This window comes from Desmodus rotundus, chromosome 3, assembly GCF_022682495.2.
Source record: "Desmodus rotundus isolate HL8 chromosome 3, HLdesRot8A.1, whole genome shotgun sequence".
In the NCBI taxonomy this organism is placed as follows: domain Eukaryota; kingdom Metazoa; phylum Chordata; class Mammalia; order Chiroptera; family Phyllostomidae; genus Desmodus; species Desmodus rotundus.
The window spans coordinates 163,561,161-163,588,382 of NC_071389.1; the positions used below are offsets into that span (position 1 = coordinate 163,561,161).

General features: G+C 39.3%; 1 protein-coding gene across 5 annotated transcripts in view; it reads right to left on the reverse strand.

Moving 5' to 3' along the window:
* BICD1 (BICD cargo adaptor 1) overlaps positions 1 to 27,222 on the reverse strand; it is a 172,496-nt gene that overhangs the window by 53,581 nt on the left and 91,693 nt on the right. For all 5 annotated transcript variants that reach the window (XM_045184062.2, XM_024575900.3, XM_024575898.4 and 2 more), the window contains exon 3: positions 3,622 to 3,774. In XM_045184062.2, the coding sequence (XP_045039997.2) occupies positions 3,622 to 3,774 (153 nt within the window). The remainder of the gene's footprint in view (positions 1 to 3,621; positions 3,775 to 27,222) is intronic.

Consider the following 27,222-nt stretch of genomic DNA (forward strand, 5'->3'; position numbering starts at 1 on the left):
ACAGCTGTAATATGCAATTACCAGGATGGCTATGAGTTTATTACCTGCCTCCCCTACTGGGGCTATGAGCTCTGGGAGTCAGTGACCACATGACAAAGTACACGGCTTCATAGCAAAGTATCCTGGAAACACTGGTTAAAGGAAATCAAACTGAATTGAATATGTTCCCTAGGTCTCTTGTGATATTATTACCAGATATATAGAACTATATCCCTGGAGGAAACATTTTTCATAATAGAAGTTTTTATTTTAACAAGCATTTCCAATGCTTAGATAACAAATATTTGAGTTCACTATGTGAGATATTAGGGAAATGGAATTTATTATTTCTCCCCTCCTCCTACCATCACAACTCTAAAATTAAAATTAACATAATTTCCTGTTCTATGTTAAGTAATACTGCAACCAGGCAAATCTTCCCAGCCCTAGTCCCCAGTATCAACACTGACCAATACTGGGACTAGGCACAAAAAACACAGCTGCTAGCAGAGAAAACTCACTCCTAGAAGACGAGACCCAACTAAAACAGCTTCTTCAAGACTCATGTCAAGACCCTCACTCTGTTGTACTTCCCAGCTCAAAGCTGTGTCGTAAACTCAGTTTATCCCAACCAGTTTGCCCCCAGGCAAAAACCCAGACCAGACCCTAAAATCCTATGGACACCCTTGTCTCAGCCTCCCATTCTGAGACATTACTAAGGTTTGGTGGAGGTGGTTCCTTATGTGAGAGGTCTGACTAACAGCTTTGCTTCGTCAGTGCCTTTTTCTGTTGGGGAACTGACAGCTGACCTCTCTTCATGACTGCTGCCTCTTCCTACCCTTCTTTTTGTTTTAAAAAGCACGAAGGCACAAAATGTATTCATAAGGTTGGACCTGATTTCATTTGGGACACAGAACCAACTCTGCACACAGAGGGATGTGGCTGAAGTTTTCAGTCAACTCTTTGATGTTCCCATGTATTTCATATTTAGGACCACATATAAAAATTGGTCTGGGCCCTGGCTGGTGTGGCTCAGTGGGTTGAGTGTCGGCCTGCGAACTGAAAGTTTGCCGGTTTGACTGCTGGTCATGGCACATGCCTGCATAGTGGGCCAGGTCCCCAGCTGAGGGAGCATCAGGGGCAACTCCTCAATGTTTCTCCCCCTCTTTCACCCTCCCTTCCCCTCTCTCTAAAAAATCAATAAAATCTTTAAAAATTTTGGCTTGGTTAATTACAATTATCTGAAATTTTAGTTTCTTCTCTAAGATGAAGAGAGAATATGAGAAATTTTTTTAAAAACAATGTTTTTATTCTTTCAACAAGTATTGATTTAATACCTTCTGTGTGCCAGGCTCTCTTCCAGGTGTTGTATCGTAATGGAGGGATGGAAAATAGACAAACCGATATACACAGAGTACAAAGGAAGTAAGAAGGGCTATTTAAACAACTATTTAGAAAATAACCAATAAGGAAAAGGGAACTTCAGAAGGAAAGAATCTTCTAGCTCTTTGAACCAAGTATTTCCCAATGCTAATAGCTGTGCTGTGGAGAGCAACATCCAACCAGGCTGGAGAGCACATTTTGTATAGGGAGCTTCAGTGCACAGACCAGTTTTGAGACTGAAAGCCAGGTATCATCATCTGTTTGAAAAAAAATCTGTGACATAAGTTATTACACTTAATATTTCATTAATTAGAAAGAGAGTTTATGATAGATGCTAACTCCTGTAAATAAAGTAGGAGAAAAACAGAAACCCAAACCAGCATTTCCTTAACTGGGAGAGACTGGGTACACCCATTTGTCAGCAAATAAATGCGAGCGGTCCTTTGTATGGAAAATGATTTTAAATTAATTAATTAGACACTTCACTGGGAAATTACCATATTGCATCTAGGAACTAAAATTAAAGAGATGTATACATTTTCCTATTTGTTTCCCCCAAACTTCTGAGGTAAGCATTGGATTCCCATGTTTCACCTACCAGTGGAAGGGCCGGGGTAAACCATAAACAGTAATCTGCCAGACCGACAGTACAAATTCCCCCCGAAACGCCGCTGGGCTAATTAACACTCACAGGATACCTTGGCAGTCTTTCAAGAATACCTAATACTGGCCTAAACGACCCTCCTGAGTAAATCAGTCTGCCGCATGCAGTGACTGGAGATGCTGCAGCGAGGCCAGGCCGTCTGGTTGCACTCCTGCCCGGTGTGGAGTGCAGTGAGGGTTTTTAGGAATCACAAGTAATGGCCACTTTAAATATCTGCACTTCAAGTAAATTTGCTTCGAGCCCTCTACATACTTCATCAGAGACCAAAAAAAAAACCCCAAAAAACAAAAAACCCACAAAAATACCCTTCTTATGTTAAGAAGTTTCTGAGAAGCAAATTTTTTAAAAAATTCTTTTCAGTCTAATTTTCTCCACTGTGAGCTCAGTGACTCCCGTCAAATCAAGAGCTGGGATGTGCGTGGTACTGAGAGCCCTTTGCGCACGTGGTGATTCAGTGCCTAACGGGAGGGAATGCAGTAAAAGCACACGGCGATATCCTGGTAACCCTTTTTCAGGCTCTGAACCACCCCTGCGCTCCTCAGAAGAGATCTTGTTCCTCCCACATGCCAAAGATGGGGGAGACGGCAATGATCAGAAATCAAATTTCAACTGTATCAACGCCTGGCTATTTCCTTTCCTCTCTGAACCCTCCTATCTATCAAAACCAATAATAGTTTGGGATAGAGCTACCAACTGGAAAAGAAAGTAGAAGCATACATCTGGGTTGGTCTTTGAGTTCACGGTCAGCAAGAATCCTACCCTACGGATTTGGTATCTTACTAGCGAAGCACAGTACCTGGCACATGGTGTGTCAGCCTGACCTGAGAGATTGTAACAGCATCTAGCCAGAGTAGAGGTTGTGGTTGAGAAAGAGTCTTGAAAAGATCTTGAACATAAAATTCACCTTTGCTTAACTACTTGATAAAACTGTATTCATAAATAGATTCTTCTAAAATTACACATTCAAGAATGCTATAACTAGAAACAGTAACAAATCAAATGCAAATCCATCTGGAATATTAAGCAATTAAACTAAGTCTCACTACCAAAAAAATTATTAAAATATACACTTGCAATCTTTTCAGTCAGGTTACAGCCGAAAAAAGAAATTAAGCATTTTCTTTTTCTTATAATTGTGTTGTTAGTGATTTATATTTCATAATCCCTTTCCCTACATGATGCAAAAGCAATGGGGGGGGGCGCAGGAGAGAGACGGGGTGGGGGAGTGATTGCAGGGAGTCCTTAAGCTTATAGTACAAAACACACTTACTGATCCAGGCTTTTAATATGTGGTCAGGTCAAGTTGATTACAACATGTAAGACTTGCTCCTGAAATCAATTAACATACAGCTAATGCATAAACTAAAATTTTTCTTATCCAGTGAAGCTTTATTATAAATTACGCTACTATTAGGTTTGCCTTCTAAGTGTTAGCTAATATAGAAGGGTTGGGAAATTTCAGCACATAAATACTGTAGGAAGATTAAGGCAAATTTTGACAGGTTCCTTCCTGAGAAATAAAGAGAAGATCTAACCTTGATGGTCAGAAGCCAAGGTCCATCTGGACTGTAACCAAATAACTTCTTAAACCATACCTGGTTCTGCTTTAACGTGGACACAAGTTTCTGCAGCGTTATATTTTCTTCTTCCAGCTCAGTATAGTCCTGAAGGAGGCGGGCCTCTCGGAATTTATATTCTCGTATCTCGTCCTTCATCCGTATTCTCTGCAGCTCCACCATTTCATTGTTCTGAAACGATATAAAAAACCATCAATACAAAACTTTCTTATTCTAGATACTATGACGTGTAGATAAAGTCTGAGTAGTTAAAAATAGTCATGTGTCACTTAACAATGGTGATACATTCTGAGAAATGAGTCTTTAGGCAATTTCTTCATTGTATGAACATCACCAAGTGCACTCACACAAACCTAGATGGTCCAGCCCACTACACACCTGGGCTGTGTGGTACAGCCCAGTGCTCCCAGGCTATAAGCCTGTGTAGCACGTTACTGCACCAAAACAACTCAAGATTAAATCAAGCACAAGAGAAAATGATGCAATGAAGAGAGATAGTAAATACGAGATATATGAGGTTGCTGCCAACACTGCCTTACAGCAAATTTTTAATAAGTAGGAAGAGTACGCTCTAAAATGATGATTAAGATTCCCTTATAGTAAATACATAAACAGTAACAGTTGTTTATTATAACTATCAAGTATGTACTGAACATAACTGCATGTGCTACACTTTTATGTGATTTGCAGTGTGTTTGTTTACACCAGCATCACCAGAAACACGTGAGTAACGTGTGTGCTACTACGTTAGGACTGCTCTGGTATCTCTAGGTGATGGGAGTTTTTCAGCTCTATTATAATCTTAAAGAACCACTGTCACATATGTGGCCCATCATTTACCAAAATGTTGTCAGTGGCACACAGCTGTACCATAAGTTCAAAGCAATGACGATATTTCGAAGCACCTGCAAGAACTGAGCTGTGGTATGAAAACACTGATCACAAAGTAACAGATGCTGCTAATACTGCTAAGGTGTGTTGCCTATATTCAAATGGAAGAAAGTGCTAAATTTCCGTCGAACTTGAGTGAAAACAGAGATGTCATTATTTTTCCCATCCGAGGTTCCCATCTTGAATTCTATCCATAAACTCAGATTAGAAAACTCTTTTGCTTCTACTTGTCATTTAAAATCAGTTCGAATGTCATCTTCTCAGAGACCTTCCCTAAACAGCTCCCCCCTTTTACTCACCATCACCCTGGGACTTATTTTACAGATCAGCATCTAGCAATGAGTAAGTACCCAAAAAATAATTGCTGAAGGAACAGTACTGATCATTGCTTGAAATGGGTTAGGTACTTACCTTTTATACTTTTAACACTCATTAAATTTCCTTTTTCATCCGAGTATAGCAAACCTTTCTGTAATATTCATTGATGTGTTCGAATTTCTGGCATATTTTAGGCTCACATAACCACGGAATGCACAGCAAAACAGTCATGCAAATGGTTGAACACAAAACTTGAACAAGAATATTATTGCATGGATGGTGGCTTTTGTCTTGTGAAGTTTCGGAGTGGGGAACAGAGGGAGAGTAACACAGTTAGAAATAAAACGTGCCTAAATCTGTGAAAAACTAGATGTATAACTCCTCTTCTCTACATAGTACAGTGACCTGGAGGCAGAAACATTACTTTATTCCCTGCTCCCTTGACAATACTTTGGGCACTATATGCTCAAAATGTGTAAAATTTAAAAATGGTACATTTTGGTAATGAAGCCAAATTACAAAAATCCATTAAGTTCTTTCATTTTGCAGAAGCATGAAGCCTTAATATATTTCTACTTCTTCAAAGATCTACCATAACAGTGATATATATATATATATGAACTATATAAAAACTATATATATTTTTTCCTTATTTATATGTATAAAGACATAAGGAAGCCTGATAAATTGGATGCCAGTAATTTATATAAAATTATAAAGAAAATGGCCCTGGCTGGTATGGCTCAGTGGATTGAGTGCTGCCTGCAAACCAAAGGGTCACCAGTTCGATTCCCAGTCAGGGCATATGCCTGGGTTGTGGCCGGGTCCCCAGTGAAGGGCATGCACCAGAGGAACCACACATTGATGTTATTCTCCCTCTCTTTCCCCCTCCTTCCCCCTCTCTCTAAAAATAAATAAAGTCTATAAAAAATAAAAATAAAAGTATTAAGATACAAGAGATTCTGTGTATACTTTGTAAAAAATGTAATGACCAGAAATCTAGCTCATATACACTAAAAATTAGCTATAAATTTTTACATAGTAAGGCAGTAAATGTCAATATAATTTTAAGGCCACAGCAAAGCAAATGAGAATCACTAATAAATAATAAAATAGCTAATGAAAACTCCTAATGCTAATTAAGGAAAAGCCTGGCTGTGAAACTGATTAAGTTGAAAGACTGGCTGGCAATAAAACAGACATAAAACCCAGAGAAAGAAACCTGGATTTATTTATTTTGCTAGAAATCCTTGTTTTGAACTGCCAAAGATTAAATTCTATGGACAATGTTCTTTGCTTCCATAATAATCTTAAAAGATTGCTCCTGATGTTTTTTTGTACCACTCATCAGACATTTATATAACACAATTTTTTTCTTCCTAGGATAAGATGGTGCTGAACTCTACTAAAAATTTCCATTGAGAATAGGGAGAGTGACTTCACACCAGTGAGAATGGCCATCATAAACAAAGCAACAAACAACAAGTGTTAGAGAGGATGCAGAGAAAAGGGAACCCTAGTGCACTGTTGGTGGGAATGCAGACTGGTGCAGCCACTGTGGAAAACACTATGGAATTTCCTCAGAAAACTAAAAATGGAACTGCTTTTTGACCCAGCAATTCCACTTCTGGGATTATACCCTAAGAACACTGAAACACCAATCCAAAAGAACCTGTGTACCCCAATATTCATAGCAGCACAATTTACAATAGCAAGTGTTAGAAACAGCCTAAATGCCCATTAGTAAATGAATGGACAAAAAAAAACTGCAGTACATTTACACAATGGAATGCTATGAAACAGAAATAAAGAAGGAGCTCCTACCCTCCAGGACAACGTGGATGGAACTGGAGAGCATTTTGCTAAGTGAAATAATCCAGGTGGTGAAAGACAAACACCATATGATCTTACTTGTAAGTGGAACCTAATCAACAAAACAAACAAGTGAGCAAAACAGAACCAGAGACAGGGGACTAAAGAACAAACTGACAGAGACCAGAGGGGAGGGGAGAGGGGGGTAACAGGGGAAAGTAGGGAAGGGGCAAGTCAAGGAACGTGTATGTAAAGAACCCATGGACAAGGACAATGGGGAAGGGGGCACTGAGAGGGGAAGGGTGGGTGGGCAGAGCAATGGGGTAAAAGTGGGGACACCTGTAATTGAACAACAATAAAAAACTTAAAAAAACTAAAATAAGTTTAAAAAAAGAAAAAGAATAGTGAGAGTGCAAAAAATAAAGCGTGAGAGAAAGGGGAGAAAACAGCACAACCAGGGATGGCTTTAGCCTCTGCCTTTCACCTCCAGAGACCTGAGCCCCAGCTCCTGCTCAGTGGAGAGGGGACCACCCTGAAATGTGTGGGAGAGACTATCCTCATTATTTGCATTACCCGAGTATGGCAGCATGCCTAAAATTTTATTTTAATTAACAGTAAAAGGATTTCTTTAGGTAGGAATAATAAAGTCCATCTATTGTCAAAAAGAAAACATAAACATGAACACTTGTTACCACACACAGAGTAGTGTATGAAAATAATAATGCCTCACAGCTACATGGTTCTTAGTCTTTCAGAAATTGATTATATTCATTGCCACATTAGATCTTAATACTGTAAAAGCCTGTGTGAGGTAGGTGGCAGACATTCCAGCTTACTCATCTGTAAAAAATGGGGACCCTAACACTTAATATTGTATAGTCATTGTAAGGATTGAATGACAATAATGGGGAAAGGAGCAGGGAAGCCAGACACACAGAATTTATCGTAACACACAGACAATTTATTGGAACAGAACAAGTACTGTTACAAAGGTTCACACCAAACCTTTATCGATAGCCTGGGAGAGGCAGGGAAAGCTTTATAAAGGCAGTTACATTCGAGCAGAACCTTGAAGGGCAAGTAGAGGTAACTAAATGGATGGAGAGGAGGACAGACTGTCCAGCCAGAGGTCAGCTTTGGGCACTGCTGAGTCCTATCTGTGTTGAGGGCAGTGCTAAAATACCCAATAGTCAGACTGGGTATTTTCTTAGGGCACCAGCGAAGCTGGAGCGCTGACAGAAGGAAAAGAGAGAAAGTCAAAAAAAATCTAGAGTATTGCAAATGATTTTCTGTTTATGCCTAAATTTGGTGTGGTTTCATACACTACCATGTCAAATTACAGATGAGTGTTGTTAAACTATGGGACAGCGGGAGGAACCAAAATGTGGTCAGGGCTTGGAACCTTTAAAGTCCTTAGCTTGGCTGTGGTTTAGGAAATACCCAGTCTCGTGTGGTTGGAACAAAGTAACTTGAGACAGATTTTGCAGGAAATTCTATGTTAAACAAAGGAATTTGGGAAAGCAGGAAAGTCTGTTGAGCAAAGCAGCCATGTGACCAGACCTATCTTTTGGCAAGTGACTCTGTTGAGGGCTGGGAGGCGGGTGCTGTAAGAAAGAAGAGAGAGCCACAGAGAACAAGCTAAGTAGCCGCTCCAACAGCCCAAAGTAAAAGAAAATGATGAGGAATGTTGTGGAACATCTCAGAATGAACAGGACTTGGTCATTGATTGATGATAATAAACAAACAAATAAAAAGAGTAAAAACAGTGGTCTTAGTAAGGATAAAAGTGCCTGAATAGACTAGTAACACAAAGAGAAATTTTCCAACAAAGTGAATGTGAGCATTAACGATGTCTTTATAAATAAGTATAAGTAATATTAACTTGGATAGTCACACCAGGCATTTCTGGATCTGTGAGTGCATGAAGGAAGACAGCGGCTCTGGTCCAAGCAGAGAAGGGTGGAGCGAGGAAAGGGTGGGGGATGTGGTATCAGCTTTCTCACTTCTCTCCCAGAAAGTCGCCACTATGAGGGAATTCAGATAGTTCGAGACCGTAATGTTTATCTTCCTTCATTTGGCCAAAAATTAACACTTGGCTTGTAGAAGTGAGCAGTGGACGATATTCTCCTTGCCCCTCCCCGACCAGGAATTCTCTGCACTGGGGCCAAGAATGCTCGACCTTCAGTAGTTAACAAGCTGATGGACACAGAGGGATAAAACCACAACAAGGTGAGACCTGCTGCTCTGTCCAGCAGTACTGTGGGCTTCACAATGCTTTTGGAGAACTACCAATGAAGAAACCAAGATATCCAGAGCACCTTATAGTCAGCTTTTCCTAATGCAACCCAGACTTCATAACTGGGCAATCACTAGAGAAACAAACAGGGCAAGTTTGAAGTGTGGCTTAAAACAAACATGCTCAGAAAAAAAAAAAGAAAGAAAGAAATGTAAAGAGATTTGCTATGGCTGGGAAAAAGTAATAGGGGAGGAGAGAATTATGACTTGGGACAGCATTTTCCATAGTGAGTTCTGAAGTAGGGCTGTTCTGCGCAGGGGTACCAGGAGTCACTCAAACATTAGGTTAGGTTAAATAAATATTTAACCTAAATATTAGGTTAATAATTTATTAGAAATATTAGGTTAAATAAAGTCACATATTTTTTTTTTGTTCTCAGAGCCCCTAATATGCTAGTGGGCTCTGAGACTATATGTAAGAGCAAGACCAGGTGTGCAGCGTGTGCAAAATTTAAGTGAGCACAAGACCTCTGCCTTTTTAAAGGAGCCTTCTGAATAATCCAGAAACCAAATCATTGGAAAACACTACTCTGAGACAACAGAAAATGACAGTACCCGTACACAGTGAGGTAAACCACCACGCTCCTTACAGCCCAACTCCAGAACCCCCTCAACTGCCCAGGGCTGAATGGACCATCAGACTTAAATAAGGGCATAAAATTAAAGCAGAGAAGTGGCTAGATATTTTTTTTTAAAGGGTGAGACAAGATGATCAGCTCCCAACTGGCAACGAGTAAGTGGCCACACAAGAGTAATAAAGCTATAATGAAATAAGGCTCCGTAACTCTTACTAGTAGGTATTTGCAGATCTTGCTCTGAAAAAGTGGCGCCACAAAGGGTTAACTATCCTAGAGTGAGTTTGAAGCAGTACAGCCTTCTTTCCCAGGGGAGAGCCGCCTCCATTAGAAGTCAAGGACCCGTCCATTTCACAAGCAGTTCACATTTCAGTGCCCCATTTCAAACATTCGTCATAAGCAAAATCTTGACAGCCACACAGAATCTGCCCTCTTATTGTACGCACACATTTGAAATAAATGGCACAAAATAAACAATATATGCCTGATTTTCTTATATGCTGATTTGCAGTGTTTTCCTTCTTTTATGTGTATAAAAGGATATCGAATATTACTCTAAGTAAAAAGAAGAATTTAATAAACATTTACATTGCATATTAGTTGGGTGGAACAGGTGTTTAGCAGGAAAACTCCCTGTAAGTTTTTTTTGGTGTCAACTTTATTAAGATATAATTCACATACTTACCCATTTAAAGAGGACATTTCAATCACTTTTAATGTATGTCAGAGTTGTGACTATTACATAATTAATTTCAAAACACTTTTATCATCTTGAAAAAATATTCTGCATCTTTCAACTGCTGCCCCCTCCCCACGTCCTCAGCCCCTCCAGCCCTAGGCAACCACTCATCTATTTTCCACTTGCTGTACTGGACACTTGGTATACATGGACCTACAGAATATGTGGAGATCCTAGTCCTAGAGACTAAGATTTTACAGTTTGGTTACTGCTGACAAAACATCTTTGTTTATGAAGTCTACAGACAGCTTTCCTGCAGCAAGAAACATATTTCACCGGATGTCAGCAGAGAACTGCATCGTGCTGGCATCTACCCAGCATATGTGAGATCCAGCCATCGCAATATTATGTTTCACAAGCATGACCATTTAATTTCACTCAACGGGCTGCATGTTACTTTTTATTGATAAAAAATGTGTCTCTGTGCCCTGGTATTGTAATGTGAACACACTAATTTACTTTCGAATGTGCTTTTGCAGATAGAAAATACTGGAATTTTTATCTTTAATCAATCTTGAAGTCAGGAAATCAAGATCATTTACCAAAATAGTCTAGTTGTTTCTCACTTGATTTTTTTTAACTTGCTTGATTTTTCTTTTTTAAATTTCTCATTTGTTAGTTTAAACATGCTAAACAGCATAATGAATGATGGTATGACAGTTTTCTGGCAATATCTCCTTATAACTATGAATATGCATGTTGCCCTGATTATTTAATTACTATAGTAATTTATTATATAGAAAAAGGGACAGTTAGGTAATACAGGAAGGCTCAGTTCACAAATATTCAAGAAATAATTTGATCTCTAGCAAATATCCTCTCACCTCAGCCTCACAGACTTTATTGCAACCTTGCTTTAAAGAATGATCTAACCCAAGAGATAAATAGCATCAACAGTCTCAAAAATCACTGAGTATGGTAAGTAATTTTAGTTCCCATTACTGTAGGAACACATTATATAGAGGTTTTTATTGAGAACAGATATCATAAAAGACAAAAAGTGAACAAAAATGGAAGTAATGGTTTGCATTAAAATGACTTTTTAATGGAAGTAAACATTAAAGAAAAAATTTAGAGCAATGAGAAAGGAGAAGGATCACAAATGTAAGATGAGTACCATCGGGATGAAGAGGCTGAGCAGAAAGAGGGAATCAACAAAATGCATAACTTGCTTTGAAACATACAACAGAACCCCCCAAGACACTGAGCGGTATTAGAGACACTATTTTTGTTTATATTTTAGGTATGTGTATATAGTAGAGGCTAATTAAGCTTTTACAGGATATCTGGCAGGTCTGACGCAGCTGTTTATTTTTTGTGCTATAAAACACCTGTATTATCCAAGAAAAAAAGACTAGCCCAAACACTGGTAATACAGGATAAAGCTTACAACGGTGAATATAGTTACTCAGATGAGGTCTTCAACATATGGAACAGTATCGAAGATAACAGCTTCAGAGAGACAGCTGTTTTACACAGAGGTGTGAGGGAGAGTAAATGTAGTTCTGGACAGGGCCCTGGATTCGGGTATTGCCTTACACCAAAAAAATTCCTGGGACTTTGTTTTCTTTTAAAGTTTTATGTTTTAAAGATTTTATTCATTTTTATCTTTAGAGAGAGGGGAAAGGAGGGAGAAAAAAAGGGAGAGAAACATCAATGAGTGGTTGCCTCACGTGCACCCTCCACTGGGGACCTGGCCGGCAACCCAGGCAGGTGCCCTGACTGGGAATCAGACCACTGACTCCTTGGTTCGCAGGCCAGCACTCAATCCACTGGGCCACACCAGCCAGGGGACTTTCTGGTTTTTTACCTATAAAAGCAGGAAAACAGCTTTTCAGCTCAACCCCAGAGTGTGTCAGAAATAAATGAGAAAGTATTTCTAAAAGCTATCATACATCTTTATTAATAAGTAGTTTTTTAAGTACATTTTATTGATTATGCTATTACAGTTGTCCCCGTTTTTTCTCCCCCTTTTTCCCACTGCCCTGCACCCCTCCTCCCGCCAGCATCCCTCCCACTTACTTCATGTCCATGGGTGGTACATATAAGCTCTTTGGCTTCTCCATTTCCTATACTATTCTTAACCTCCCTCTGTCTATTTTGTACCTACCATTTATGCTTCTTATTCCCTGTACCTTTTCCCTCATCCCCCCGCCCCATTGAGAACCCTCCATGTGATCTCCATTTCTGTGATTCCATTTCTGCTTCTTTTCTAGATGTCTGCTTAGTGTTTTTGTTTTGTAGGTTCAGTTGTTGATAGTTGTGAATTTGTTATTTTATTGTTAGTAGTTTTGCTCTTCTTTTTCTTAGATAAGTAAGTCCCTTTAACATTTCATATATTAAAGGCTTGATGATGATGAACTCCTTTAGCTTTACCTTGTCTGGGAAGCACTTTATCTGCCCTACCATTCTAAATGAAAGTTTTGCTGGATAGAGTCATCTAGGTTGCAGGTCCTTCCTTTTCGTGACTTTGAATACTTCTTTCCAGCCCCTTCTTGCCTGCAAGGTTTCTTCTGAGAAATCAGATGATAGCCTTATGTGAATTCCTTTATAGGTAACTCTCTTCTTTCCTCTTGCTGCTTTTAAGATTCCCCCTTATCTTTAACCTTCAGTAATTTAATTATGATGTGTCTTGGTGTGTTCCTCCTTGGGTCCAATTTCTTTGGGACTCTCTGAGCTTCCTGGACTTCCTAGAAGTCTATTCCCTTTGCCAGATTGGGGCAGTTTTCATTCATTATTTGTTGAAGTAAGTTGTTAATTTCTCGCTCTTCCTCTTCTCCTTCTGGAATCCCTATGATTCGGATGTTGGAATGTTTAAAGTTGCCCCAGAAGTTTTTAAGCCTCTCCTTATTGTTTTGAATTCTTGTTTCTTCATTCTGTTCTGGTTGAATGTTTATTTCTTCCTTCTGTTCCAAACCGTTGATTTCAGTCCCGGTTTCTTTCTCTTCACTGTTGGTTCCCTGTATATTTTTCTTCATTTCACTTTTCATAGCCTTCACTTCCTCTATTTTGTGGCCACACTCAAACCATTTCTGTGAACATCCTGGTTACCACCATTTTGAACTCTGCATCTGATAGGTTGGCTATCTCCTCGTTGCTTAGTTTTTGTTCTGGAGCCTTGCTCTGTTCTTTCATTTGGGCCATATTTCTTTATCTTGGTGCACCTGGTACATTGTAAGGGGCGGAGCCTTAATTATTCACCAGGGCTGGGCCACCCACCTCACTGAGTTGTGACGCAGTCTGGATGGATGTTTCTTCCTTAACTCCTCGGTTGTCGGACTCCCATACAGTTTGATTTTCTGGCAGTTCTGGCTGTTTTTTATTTTTGAATTTGTTGTTGTCCTTCTTTTGGTTGTGTGAGGAAGCAAAGAGTATCTACCCATTAATAAATAGTTTCTTAAAAGTCAGTTAAAGGCTTTTGTAGGATTGTGTTTGAGATCCTTTAGAATGTTCTTTATTATCAGTAACTATTTGAAGATTCTTTGAAAATGCCATTCAACATGTATGTATGATTCTAACTCATCTTGTAAACAGTTTAAGATGAGGAGATACTGATGCCAGACCCAGAAATAATAAAAATATATACAGTGAATAAAAATCTCACTCCCGTTTTTCCTCACATCAGCCTGGTTTTCACCCCAGCCCACTGTTCTTAACATCATTTACATACTTCCAGAGTTCCTTCATATCTTGTTTATTTTCAAACTTCACTTGCAGAGCCAACTTACTCCCACATGAAAATGAACAATGGTTACTATATTTTTCAGACCATAAAATGTACCTAGGTTTTAGAGGAGGAAAACAGGAAAAAAATTTTTGAAGCAAAAAATGTGGTAAAATATTTAATAACATCCTTTAAAGCAGAAATCCTGTAGCGAGCCAGGTAAGCTACATTCAGACTATAAGACGCACCCCCATTTTCCTCCCAAATGGGGAGGGGGGTGCATCTTATAGTCTAAAAAATACGGTAATATGTGTTTATTACAATATAAGGTACAAACTCTAAAATATTGAGCTGTCTTAACTGTCATTCCAATATCAACACTGATATTAAAAGTCTAAGAAATTAAAAAATTTATCTTTTAAGTAAGTACTAAAGGTGATCAAATTTCTACTTCTTACAATCTACATTAAAGTTTCCCAAAGAACTCTCTTTACCAAGGTCTTTCTGGTATCAGCTTTTCCTTTTGCCTTGAGAAGTAGAAACTAAATTTGGGAATCACTTAAAGAAAGGAATTTTGATGTGACAGATGTGACAAACTGAGATATAGGGGAAGATCTACATAGTGACATTTAAAAGTTATAAGGTCCAGGTGAGAGGTAAACAATATTAGCAAACAACAGAGACTGCTGTGTAAGATTGTGGTTCGCGACCAGCCAAATGTAGCTCTATGCTCCTCTCCAGGGATCCCGGGACATCTGTGACTCACCTGGGCCATGCAAGGATGAAATGCACTAACTAGTGACTTGTAATGTGCTATTTAAAGACTTAAACTCCATGACACACCTTACTAGTTTATTTATATTATTTGTAGGGAATTTATAGGCTGATGATTGGTACTTGACTTCTTAGATTATAGTATCTAATTAAACCTATGAGCAGCAAAGTATGCAAGACTATTTTGTAAACTTGTTCTGGCTTCCCTGAAAACTGGTATCTTGTGTGTATTTTAGTGGCTCACAGCCTGGATGCAGAGTGTATACCATGAGATTAACAAAGGGCCCTCAAGCTGTGCCTGGAAATCTCAGACCTCTCCCTGTCATCTGTGTCTGCTGTCTTCTCCAGCTTGTCAAAGCTGAGACAAAGCAGAATAAACCCCTCCAGAATGTGCCCTTAGGCCTGTGGATTATTTCAAGCCGAAGACAATTGAGGTCTAGTACATTCAGAAAGAGCCTTTTACCTCCCCTAAACTCCCTAAACGAATTCAGGTAGGAGGACTACACAGGGAGGAGAGTTATTACCAGAGATAACTATTTTTTTCTTTTCTTTTTTTAATCCTTATCAGAGGATATGGTTATTGGTTTTATTTTGTGGGGATGTTGCATTTCTAAAATTATATTTTATTGATTTTGCTATTCCAGTTGTCCCGATTTTCACCGTCTGCCCTCCTATACTAAGCACCCCTCACTCTCTCAGGCAATCCCCACACCATAATTCATGGGTCATGTGTCTAAGTTCTTTGGCTACTCCATTTCCTATACTGTACTTTACTTCCCCATAGCTATTCTGTAACTACCTATTTGTACTTCTTAATCACCTCACCTCTTCACCCATTCCCCCACACACCCCTGCCATCAGGCAACTATCAAAACTCTCTATATCCATGATTCTGTGTCTGTTCTTCTTATTGGCTTAGTTTGTTTTTTAGGTTCAACTGTTGATCGATATGTATTTATTGCCATTTTATTGTTCATGGTTTTAATCTTAACATTTCATATAATAAGGTTTGGTGATGATGAACTCCTTTAGTTTTTTTCTTGTCTGGGAAGCTCTTTCTTTATCTGTCCTTTGATTCTAAGGGATTGCTGGGTAGAGGAATTTTGGCTATAGGTTCCTGCTTTTCATGACTTTGAATATCTCTTGCCAATCCCTTCTAGCCTGCAAAGTTTCTTTTGAAGTATCAGCTGACAATCTTATGGGAACTCCCCTGTAGGTAACTAACTTCTTTTCTCTTGCTGCTTTTAAGGTTTTCTCTTTAACTTTGGCATTTTAATTATGATGACTCTGGGAGTGGGACTCTTTGCATCCATCTTGTTTGGGACTCTCTGTGTTTCCTGGACTTGCATGTCTGTTTCCATCACCAAATTAGGGAATTTTTCTTTCATTACTTTTTCAAATAGATTTCCAGTTGCTTGCTCTTTCTCTCTTCTTTCTGACAACCCTATGATGTGAATGTTGGAATACCTGAAGTTGTCCCAGAGGCTGCTCACACTATGCTCATTTTTCTGGATTCTTTTTTCTTCTTGTTGTTCTGATTGGTTGTTTTTTGCTTCCTTATGTTCTAAATCATTGATTTGATTATTGGCTTCATCCACTCTACTGTTGTCTCCCTGTAAATTGTTGTTTATTTCAGTTAGTGTATCCTTTCTTTCTGACTGATCTTTTTTAGGCTGCTGAGGTCCTCCACTAAGTTCCTTGAGCATCCTTATAACCAGTGTTTTCAACTCTTCATCTGATAGATTGCTTATATCCATTTTATTTAGTTCTTTTTCTGGAGTTTTTATCTGTTCTTTCATTTGGGCCATGTTTCTTTGTCTCCTCATTTTGACACTTCCTTGTGTTTGTTTCTGAGTATTAGGTAGAGATGCTATGACTCCCTGTCTTGGTAGCGTGGCCTAATATAGTTGATGTCCTATAGGGTCCAGTGGCACAGTCTCCCCTATCACCCAAGCTGGGTCTCAAGGTGCACGCCCCGTGTGGGCTGAGTACAGCCTCCTCTTGTAGTTGAGTTTTGGCTGCTGTTGGCAGGTCAATGGGAAAGGTCTATGAAGGCCTGTCAGCTGCAAGGACTGGCCATGACCTCTTACCTCTGCGGAGGACCAGCTGTGCAGAGTCAGGGTGGTGGTGCTCTGATATGGTCTGCAGCTGTCCACTTGGTGCACAGGCTGTGGGGTATCCCAAGTGGTGCAGGACAAGGTCAGTCCCCACCTGTGTTTTTCCCCGGGCCACCCTGCCTGGGCTATAAAGTAATCTGAGATGGTTGCTACTTGTGCTGGGCTTAGAGATTACGAGGTGAATCCACGCTGTGAATCTAGGCTGGCTACTGCTAGTGCTAGGCCTGGGGTCACTTAGCAAGAGGTATGGGGGCTAGAGGCTCAATGAGGTCAATTGTTGCTTGTTTGATAGGATTTAGGAAGTTATAAACTATGAGCCAAGACTAGTTATTCACATGGAAAATTCTGTGTTAACAGCTTGGGTGGGCCCATTAAGTTGGGTGGGACAGAGCCTCGGGGGATCTCTAGGGTGGGGCAAACAGTATTAGCCAGGTTGATAGAGTCTCAGATATGGCACCCACCTGTCGCTCTGTGGCTCTGTTGGGGAAGGGTTCAAAAAGGGACAATGCTTCTGCTGCCCTTTTGTAGGGAGAAAAAGCTGTCCCCCAGCTCTCACCTTGATGTCAGACACTTTAGTTTCTCTCTGTATGCCACTGGTAACTTTTAAACTGCTACCCTGGTACTGGAGCTCACAAGGAATGAGTCTGAGTAGGTGAGTCTGTGTGAGTTCTTTAAGAGGAACTGCTTGGGATTCCAAAAGTTTCTCCCTGCTGGTTTGACTCAGTCCCTGCTGTTTTTTGCAGCCAGAAGTTATGAGGACTTGTCTTCCTGTCACTGGAACCCTGGGCTGGGGGTTCTGGTGTGGGGCTGGGACTCCTTGCTCATGAGATACCCCTCCCAAATTTTTATCCACCACATGTCGATGTTGGACCAGACCATTCCACATCTCTGCCTCTCCTATCAGTCTGGATGGATGTGGTTTCTTTAATTCTGTAGTTGCCAGACATTCAATTTGATTTCTTCTGGTTCTGAGTGATGGTTATTCTATAATTTAGTTGTAATTTTGATGTGGCTGTGCAAGGAGGTGAGCCGTGTTTACCTTTGCTGCCACCTTGACCAGAAGTCTCCAGAGTTAAGTTTTTATATCAGAAAGACTTACCTTCATGGCATGGCAGCTATCTATTTGCCAAATATTTACTCTCCTCACCTTTTTATGAACTGTCTTTCTCCTTTTTGAAGACCAACATCCCTACCCACTTCTCCTTAGCTCAGAATGGTACATGAACCTCAATTACCTGCCTTATGAGTAGTCTCATATTTTTATGGGACTCCTGCATGTATGAAATTTGTTCTCCTCCTTGTAATCTGTCTTATGTCAATTTAATTATTAGGCCAGCCAAAGAACCAAGAAGGGAAGAAGGGAAAAGTTTTCTGCCCCTATACAACCTTATATGACTATATACCCTTGGTATCCTATGGGTCGTTTCGATGATCTGACCCTGTGTAATTGCTGCAACTCTAGTGAAAGCAAACACAAGCAGAAATTAAGGCAAGGAGTGTGGAACGCAATCATTATGAATTCAAGCGACTGTCTGGGAAGACACTACAGAAAAGCCGAGAAGGCCCAGCCTTCCTTCCTCACATCTTGTATAGTCAGATGAGAACAAGCTGCTCAGTCCCCAACAGGCAGACCACACACATCAGCCCTGCAGTGAAACAGTGTCGAGGATACAAACTGCATCAGAAATTTTGTGCCTTCCTAAGAGAATACTCTGAGGCACTTGCTTCACACACTCTATGGCAGTACGAAGCATTTGGAATAGGATATTTTTCTACAAACTGTATCTATGTGGATACACTTCTAAAACCAAAGAAAGTACTATAAGGTGAGATGGACAGAAACATATGAATACTATTCTCTTAGTAGAAATTTCGTTTCTAGTTGAAAGATATACATACATATGTATTATATAGAAATGTATGCATTAACATTTTTCCTTCTTGGCAGGTAAAGTTAAATAGATTCTAAGTCTATGGTTTTCTCTCTTATACAAAAACAACTGCTTTATTGTCATTACTTATTTTACAATCACTCAAAAGTGCTTTTTTCAAGCAATTATGGTGCCTTTGAAGTAGGAAACCTTGATTATTTAATGTTTTAATAAGACTTTGTTTTAACTACAGACACACAACTATCAGACACAGGGAAGAATATTCTCAGCAAGAGTATGTTTTGATTCAACTACATATTAACTAATATTTATTAGTACTTGGTAATTAAACATATGGTATATGTGTTAAACAAAAATAATTTGCACTGTATGTTTTACTACAATAGTGAGTGAACCGAGGCCCAGAGAGATGAGGGAAATGGGGCTAGGGCGCAGAGGCAGGAAAGGACAGCTCCAGGTTTTCACCCAAGCCCCAGGTCTCTAAGTCTGAGCTACTAGGTATCATTAAGACTCTGATTTAGACACTCAGGCAGAAAGCCAAAGAAAACAGACTGAAAGGAAAAGAATAAAATAAACAAAGAGAAAACAAAGAGTTCTCTGCAAAATGAATTCCTCATTTTCTGGGTCTCCAAACCCAAGAGGAGGTAAGGAGTACTATGAGAACAGAGAGAGAAGAGGTCACAGCCTTAAGCGCTGAGTACAGTCTTATTTGGCTCAAAGGAAGGACACTAATTCAGAGAGAAAATGGAGTGTCAGGGGGATGAGAACAAGCTTTAAACCTCCTTGGAGACTCCGAGTGCCGCACAGGAGCTTAATGGAGGGCTCCCTTCCCCCAGCCCTGGGAAAGAATTTTGGAAAGCAAGAATGAGAGGCTTCCTTTGGCACCTGCTAGCCAGAGGCTCCAACAGCCAGAGCCGAGCTGTTGAGAGAGCAGGACAGCTTCCGCCCGGAGAGCGACTGGTGTCTGTGTTGTTCTGGAAGACCCTGCTGACCGCACTTCACACATAAGGTCCCTCTCAGTTTGCAGGGGAAAGAAGCTTTTAGAGCAAATCAAGTCTAATAAGTAGGCCTTTCATACATATACAAAGGCCAGTGATGTATTTTTCCCTGCCCTGAATTTCAATGAGTATCTTAGGCAACAAAAGGACTAATTAAGAAATGTCTGTAGTTAGCCTGTGGGCCAAGGCCAAAGAAATATTATAAAGTATATATTAAGAACCACTATTAGCCAAATGAACTGTCACTGTGTGTATATGTGGGGGGAGGGGAATTTCATAAGAATATTCTTTTGCCATTTCATATTTTTAAAAGTCTTTCAGAGTCTTACCTTAAAACTCCTGATAATTACCTTTTTTTTTTTGCTTTAAAACAGATTTACATATTGTTAACCAAACTATAGAGTCAATTAAATTACTTCAAAGACCCCATATATAAAAACACGTTTTGTTTGAGAGAGATCCCTGTACACATCAGGCTTCTTGCCAGTTAAACCCAAGCTCACTTTTCCATCCCAGGTCTGCTTCCCAGGGTACCAGGAAGTTTGCTTGTTCAAACCTTTTTTCTCATTTTTTACCATCTGTTACCATATTCTGCTCTATTCACCGGAGTTCCTCTCCCTAAGGACTGGTACTGAGTAATAGACAGGCTCCCCAGCTTCCCAGTTCCAGCCAACTCCCACTCCCACACCCTCCCCATTCTATCCATTTCTTCCTTTTGGAAACACGTTTATCTCTAGGATTTAGTTTCCTTTAATGGCTCTCATCCTTTTCCTCTCTGAATTCTGTATATTGGAGCGTCCAAGGTCAGATCCTTGGACATCTTCCTTGTCATTTAATAGGTGACCACATCTGCACCCATGGTGTAAATGTCATCTATTCACCGATACCGCCTAAATTTCTTTCTCCAGCCTCATTCTCTACCCTGAGCTCCAGACTGTGTATCTCATTATTTTCTTCTTGCTGTTGTCTTCTTGCTGTTTGGTTTGAGATCTCATGGGCATCTCAAACCAAACATGACCAATACGGAACTCTTGACATCACACCCCCAACACAATAACCCAGTCTCTCCAAGGATTTCCCACTTTACAACATGACTGGATACTGTAATTATGTTCACTGTCCATCTCACTGACTTGAATGTAACAGCGAGATCAAGGATTTTGTCTTGTGTCTTGTTGTATTTCCAGTGCCTAGACTGGTATCGGGCAAATAGAAGGTGTTCAATAAATATCTGATGAATGCAGAATAGTGGGAAAGGAAATTAAAAACAATAAACACTGGAAAAGCTACAACTAACTATAAGAATGCTTTCTTAACAGTTCACCCTATTCAGCAGAAAAGAGCAAAAGAAAAATTTTAATGGTTTGGTGGAAATCTGCTATATTATTATAGTATTACTTCTGGAGGTAGAGATAGTGAATTCTTTTCCTCTTTAGTGACTAGTCCCTTCCATCTTCCTCCTAGTTATCATGTGATCCGGAGGAGGAGGAGAAGTAACTATGAAATAATAGGCCATTCAAGTTTCCCTAGCCTCAAAGACATTATTTACATCTTTACATTATTTACCAACAAGTAGTTTTTTTAATATAAATATTCTAAGTCAGGACAGTAAGAAGCTAGGAAAATTCCTGGGCAAGTAGAATGGGGGAAACTGAGATAAGAAAATTTACTAAGGCTGAACAGTTTGAACAACTTACAGCCAGGTACTAAATCACAAGACCTCATCTTCCCTAACCAAGGCCACTTGAGAACAAATGGTTTATACCTCCCCTCCCTGACCAGAGAGTACACAGACCCAATTAATGCCATTTGTGCCAGCCAAACCCAAGGACAGAAGAAGTCAAGCGAACAAATAACAAAAACCTGATTTGAGCCAGACACACCCAAGATAAAAGTAAATCAGTGAAGCTGACCACAGAATAATCCAAAACTTCCCTACATGTTCATTTTGCTGTATCAGCGTATTAAAAATGCACCTGGAAAGCTGATGAATATTCTGCCGAAACCCTCCCGTGAAATTCTCACCTGCAGAACAGAGATAAAACCCCCAAGACAAAGGATGCAAATGCGCACTCTCTCTAGAGCACGCCCATGCCTATTTTCAGGCATGGACATTTTATTTCCTTCTAAACTCTAAGGTTCCCTACAAGACTAGCAACTAGAGGAGCAGCAGGCAGCAGCAGCTCACCCCAGGCTTACCCCTGGGTCCTGTCTCCCCAGCCCCCCTTTTCTCTGACTTCCCAGTGAGCTAAAAGCAGCCCTGCCTTGGCTCACTTCTTCAGTACAATGCTTCTAGGGAGCCAAAGCAGAGCACCACCTAGGGTATCTCCCGGTGCTTCTTCTACCTTAAGTCCTTCCTTGTTTCACTGCCCCCAGCTTTAACAATGTACTATGAAAATCCCCTGGGCTCCTATTGTGAAATCTTTCCTGCACAAAAAAGCAACTCAGACATGGGTAGTTTCAATATTTCTTTTCTATGTGCCATCAGCCAGCAAAAGTCTTTATGTCAATTGCAAAGACAACTGGAAGCAATGTCGGCTGCTCCTTGGGGTGTCCTGATTCCAAGACTGAAGTCCCGTGAGTACCATATCCATCCCCAGCTCTGAAATTTGAAATTAGACCTTTTCAGTGAATTTAACCAAATCAGGGCTTTGTGATATTCTTTAAATGATTCTTAAACTTAACAGGAGCCAGGTTAAAGTCAGGCACTTTTTATCTACAGTAGTTCAGTTTCTTGGTAAGAAAAGCTGGGTAGTGGGTGCATTTTCCTTCCAGATGTCAGTCTTGCTTCAACCCAGTAGTCAAGTCCCTAAAAATCAATGTGGGGCCAAGATGTGATTTTATGCTCTTTTGTAAACCACTGCTTATTAGGCATTTACTCTAGTAACTTCTTAGAGCTTTGCACTATTTTGTTTTATCCTCAATAACCCTATATGGCAATATTATGCTCATGTAACGGACTAGGAAACCGAGGCAGTGAGAGGTAAACGACTTGCTCAGGGCCAAGATTCAAACCCACATCTGTCTGTCTCCAGATCTCATGCTTCTACATCCACACTGCACAGCCTCCTATGCTTTCTTTATCTCTACTGATGATCTGGATTATAATATTGCTTTATTATTATTATTATTACTCTCTGCTTAAATGTTTTGAGGCCATTTATAAAAGATGCTGACGTAATAAAGCAGTTAAAATAAAACAGGGAATTCTTTAAACTTTTAAAAAAGAAGCGCATATCCTTGTTAAGTATGGCACCAGCATAAACATGATGTGGATATTAGGACTAAGAACTGAGACCCCTTGAGTCAACATGACTCAGTTGTCTGCTCCAAGGAAATTGTCCCACAGCAGTTAGGACTGTAAACTCACCGTCTGCCTTAGGAAAATCAACTGATCTTAGCCACAGACTGCTCACATGGGCAAAAGACTCACATACCAGGCAGCAGTATCCCGACCGGGTCTCAAGGAGTCACTCTAATGGAGCTTTAAACAGCACTCTCGGATTCCCAGGAAACAAGTGTAAAAGAAAGCAGAGTCGTACAATTCTAGTTATCTGATCTTTTAAAATACCACTAGATATTCAAGAGAAATACATTTCTTCACTATTGTTTGTGTCCCCACTGTACAAATGAAGAAACTGAGGCTTAGAAAAGTTGTGTGATTTAGACAAGCTTCCACTGAGAGCTAAGTGGTGAGATGTGAATTTAAGCCCAATTCTCACCTGACTTCTGAGTCCATATTTTTAAACAATACAACACACTAGTGATATGTGTGTACAGCTTTTTAATACCTATGTCAAGAGAAGAAATAACTTAAGAAATGGAAGAGTTGGAGGACTGCATGTCACTTGGGTTATGGTCCTTGAATATCTGTCAGCTGGATTTTTCACAGGAATAGAACAGCTACTAGGCAACTGGGGCAACCCTCTCCGAGGACAGCCTCTGGAGAATATGCTGTGTTGTAGACTGAAGGGAGATGCATATGCTTTGGGTACCAGGCAAGCAGGTGGCAAGGTTGACATTCCATTAAAAATGATGAAAAGCCTGCTTTGATGATTTGATTAGATGTAGGGGTCATCTTATTTGCATAAAGGGGAAGGGCAAAGGGGGACAGAGTCAAATGCTCCTTAACAAAAGCTCTGTCATACTGACCACTTATTAGCAAAACAAACACTAGACTGAAAAATTCTATGAGTAGGTGCCATTAGCTCTCTATTTCCAATACAGAAGAACCTTAGTACTGATCTTTGCCATGTCTGGTTGTGAATACCATTAGTTTCCATATTTCATTTTAAAGAATATATATAAAAGCAATGATTTTAATTTTGGAAACATTGACAAAAAGAGGATTCTTGTTACCTGTGGACAACTGAACTAATTATGTCCTAAAGCCACCCCTACAAGAAATACTAACTCAGCAAAGTTTAAAAAAAGAAAAAAGAATAAAAGGAAGCCTTGATCTGTTTTTCAAACTGTTCCATGGATCAAAAATACAGGCATAGTGATAATCTAAAAACTAACTGAATCAGACCACTTAGACATGAATTAAAAATGAAACGAAAGGGCCATCAAAATAATTAAAACAAAAGAAAAACTAGTAAACAGAAGACAGAACTAGTAAACTTTAAACACATTGTTACATGGCAGTAATTACAAAGAGAAAACCTGAAACAAGAGTAGGCAGAGAGAATAACAGAGTAGAACAGAAGACAAAACAGAGCTCGGGCAGACGGAGAGCAAACACCGTACAGGGAGCACGGAACAACGCAGGTGTCCTTGTCGAAAAGGACCTAAGTGTCTTTAAGCAAGAAATCAACTTTAATTGAAGGGAAATTATGAAGAAAACCACCAAAATAATCTATCTATTCAGAAAGTATGTATGTAATAACCTTTTCAGACCTGACAAGAAATCTGAGAACTACTGAATATTTAGACTGGGGGAGATAAGACTAAATTTGACTGTATTCTTGTGTTTTTCTGGTATCTAAAGTAAAGTTATTGAGCCTGTCATCAGAAACATACACTCTGAACCCCAGGACTTAAGCCAATTCTAAAAGTTTATAAATCATGTTCTTAAAATCTATGTGAAATCATAAAGCTGTATATTGTAGAAAATTGTAATAATGTGCTAAATATCTATATTTTCTTCACTTGAATAAAAAATGGCTTTACTAACAATTCTTTCTTTTCATTTTTTTTATTCTCCAACATTGTAAAAATATTCTGGGTATTTTTTTTTAGGTTGGAATTACTCTGATTGACCTGTTATTTTTATTGTATTTTATTGTTTATGCTATTACAGTTGTCCTGGCATCCCCCCCCTTTGCTCACCCCCATCCAGCCCCCCCTTCAATCTCCACACCATTGTCCATGTTCATGGGTCATGCATATATGTTCTTTGGTGATTAAACTTTTTGATACGCTTAAATAAAAGTATAGGTGGAAATGTAATATTCTTATAAAAAGAGGGAACACCATGCTGAAATGATGCTGGGATAGTTATTTACAGGTAGTTTTTTTTTAAAGATTTTACTTATTTATTTTTACAGAGGGGAAGGGAGGGAGAAAGAGAGAGAGAGAGAGAGAAGCATCAGTGTGTGGTTGCCTCTCGCTCATACCCTACTGGGGACCTGGTCCACAACCCAGGCATGTGTCCTGACTGGGAATCAAACCAGTGACCTTTTTGGTTTGCAGGCCAGTACTCAATCCCCTAAGCCACACCAGCCAGGGCTGGGGAAGATTTTTAATCTAAACTCCCACACTGTTCCACAAACCAAACTGAATCTCACATAGATTAAAGCATAAAAAGTAAAAATTAAACCATAAAACTGATAGAAATTAGCATTAAATTGTTATAGTTTTGAAAAGGGTGAGGAGAAGTAAGAAAAAACATTCTATGCTTAAAACCACTAAAAGGAATCTCATAATCTCATAGGAAATAAGTAGTAGATTTAAAACGAGAATTAACAAAACTTCATTGTGTCAAAAGTAAAATACAATCAAAAGGCAGATAACAACTGGGTGAGATACTCATGTCAAATGATTAAGAAAAATCAATAATTTCCGGGACCACACATAAATAATAGAAATCTAAACCTAATAAATAAATGTGCAAAAATTATAAAATATGCATTGTCCTTAATGAATAAACTATTAATATTATTAATGAATAAATTATTATTATTCCATAAATTAATGAAAATGGTGAATTTCTCATTTATTCATTTGTCTTCTTCCTGAGTGTCTATTATATATGAAGCTCTGTTCTACAATATACCAATTAACAAGATAAACTATGTCCCTACCCCTCCATGACTTTATAAATAAATACTGAAATGCCATGATTCACCTACTAAATACACAACCTGAAAGTGTTAAAAAGCTTAATGCTTGCCAGGGCTCAGTAAAAGTGGAATTCCTTGCTATTACTTGTGGGAACACAAATTGCTTCAATACTTTAAAAAAGCAACATAGCTATAAGTACGATCTTAAAAAAATATCTTGTACCATGTGCTCCAGTAATTCTACTTCTAAAATACTATTCTTAAGAAACAATTCTAAATACATTTAAAACCACAGGCAAACAACAATGAAATAATACAATAGCTAATACTGACTCAGCGCTGACTATATGCCAGGTGCTGTTCCAAGGGTGTCACACCTGAGGACTCATTTAATCATCACAGCAGCCTAGGAGACAGGCATTGTTATTAGTCCAACTTCATATATAACAATATTGAGGTCCAGAGAAGATAATTCACTTGCCTAAGGTTACTCAACTAATATACGCATAACCAGTGTTAAACTCTGGAAAATATGAAGGCGAATACACTTTCAAAATCTGTACTTAGCTGTAAAAATAAAATCCAAATCTTCTATCTTCAATTATTTGCAAAGTGTTAAGCAATAAACTTGTAAGGGATATTACCTAATAAAAATTTTTCTTTTGTGCATCTATATTACCCAACATAAAATGTTATATTGCTAGGCTTCAACAAAATTTCCTGGAAATTCAGTTTGTTTGTTTCTTTTTAAAGATTAAGATGCCCAGGTCCTATATTCCCAAAATCAATTGTGATTTGGTGGAATGTATCAGGGAAAGCCTGTTTCCAAAAGCAGTTGTATAATCCATAATCCATTCATTTCAGACAGAAGCCCAACTCACAGGTTGTTAATAGAGAATTGATCAATTCCACAGCCATCTAAGATACCGTCACATAAACAAAGAGGAACCTGGTATTAAGTCACTAATAATACTTCTCTTAGGGTGGTCAGCTAAGCGGTTCCCACTGGATATCACACAGAGGATACTAATCAGCTGTGTATTCAAAGGATGTCAGGCAGGTATACTTCCTGCTTTAATTCAGGCCACTATCTGACAAGAACAGCTCAAGGGGAGAGAAGTGCCTTCCAGTACTAGAATTAATTATGTATTCATTTCCTCCTTCTGAACAGTCTAGTAAAGGCAGGCAGTGCCTCCCACACATTTCTAGCAGTGTAAGGCACAGCGTTTGCACAGGGCGGATGCCTCACAGAATGCTCGT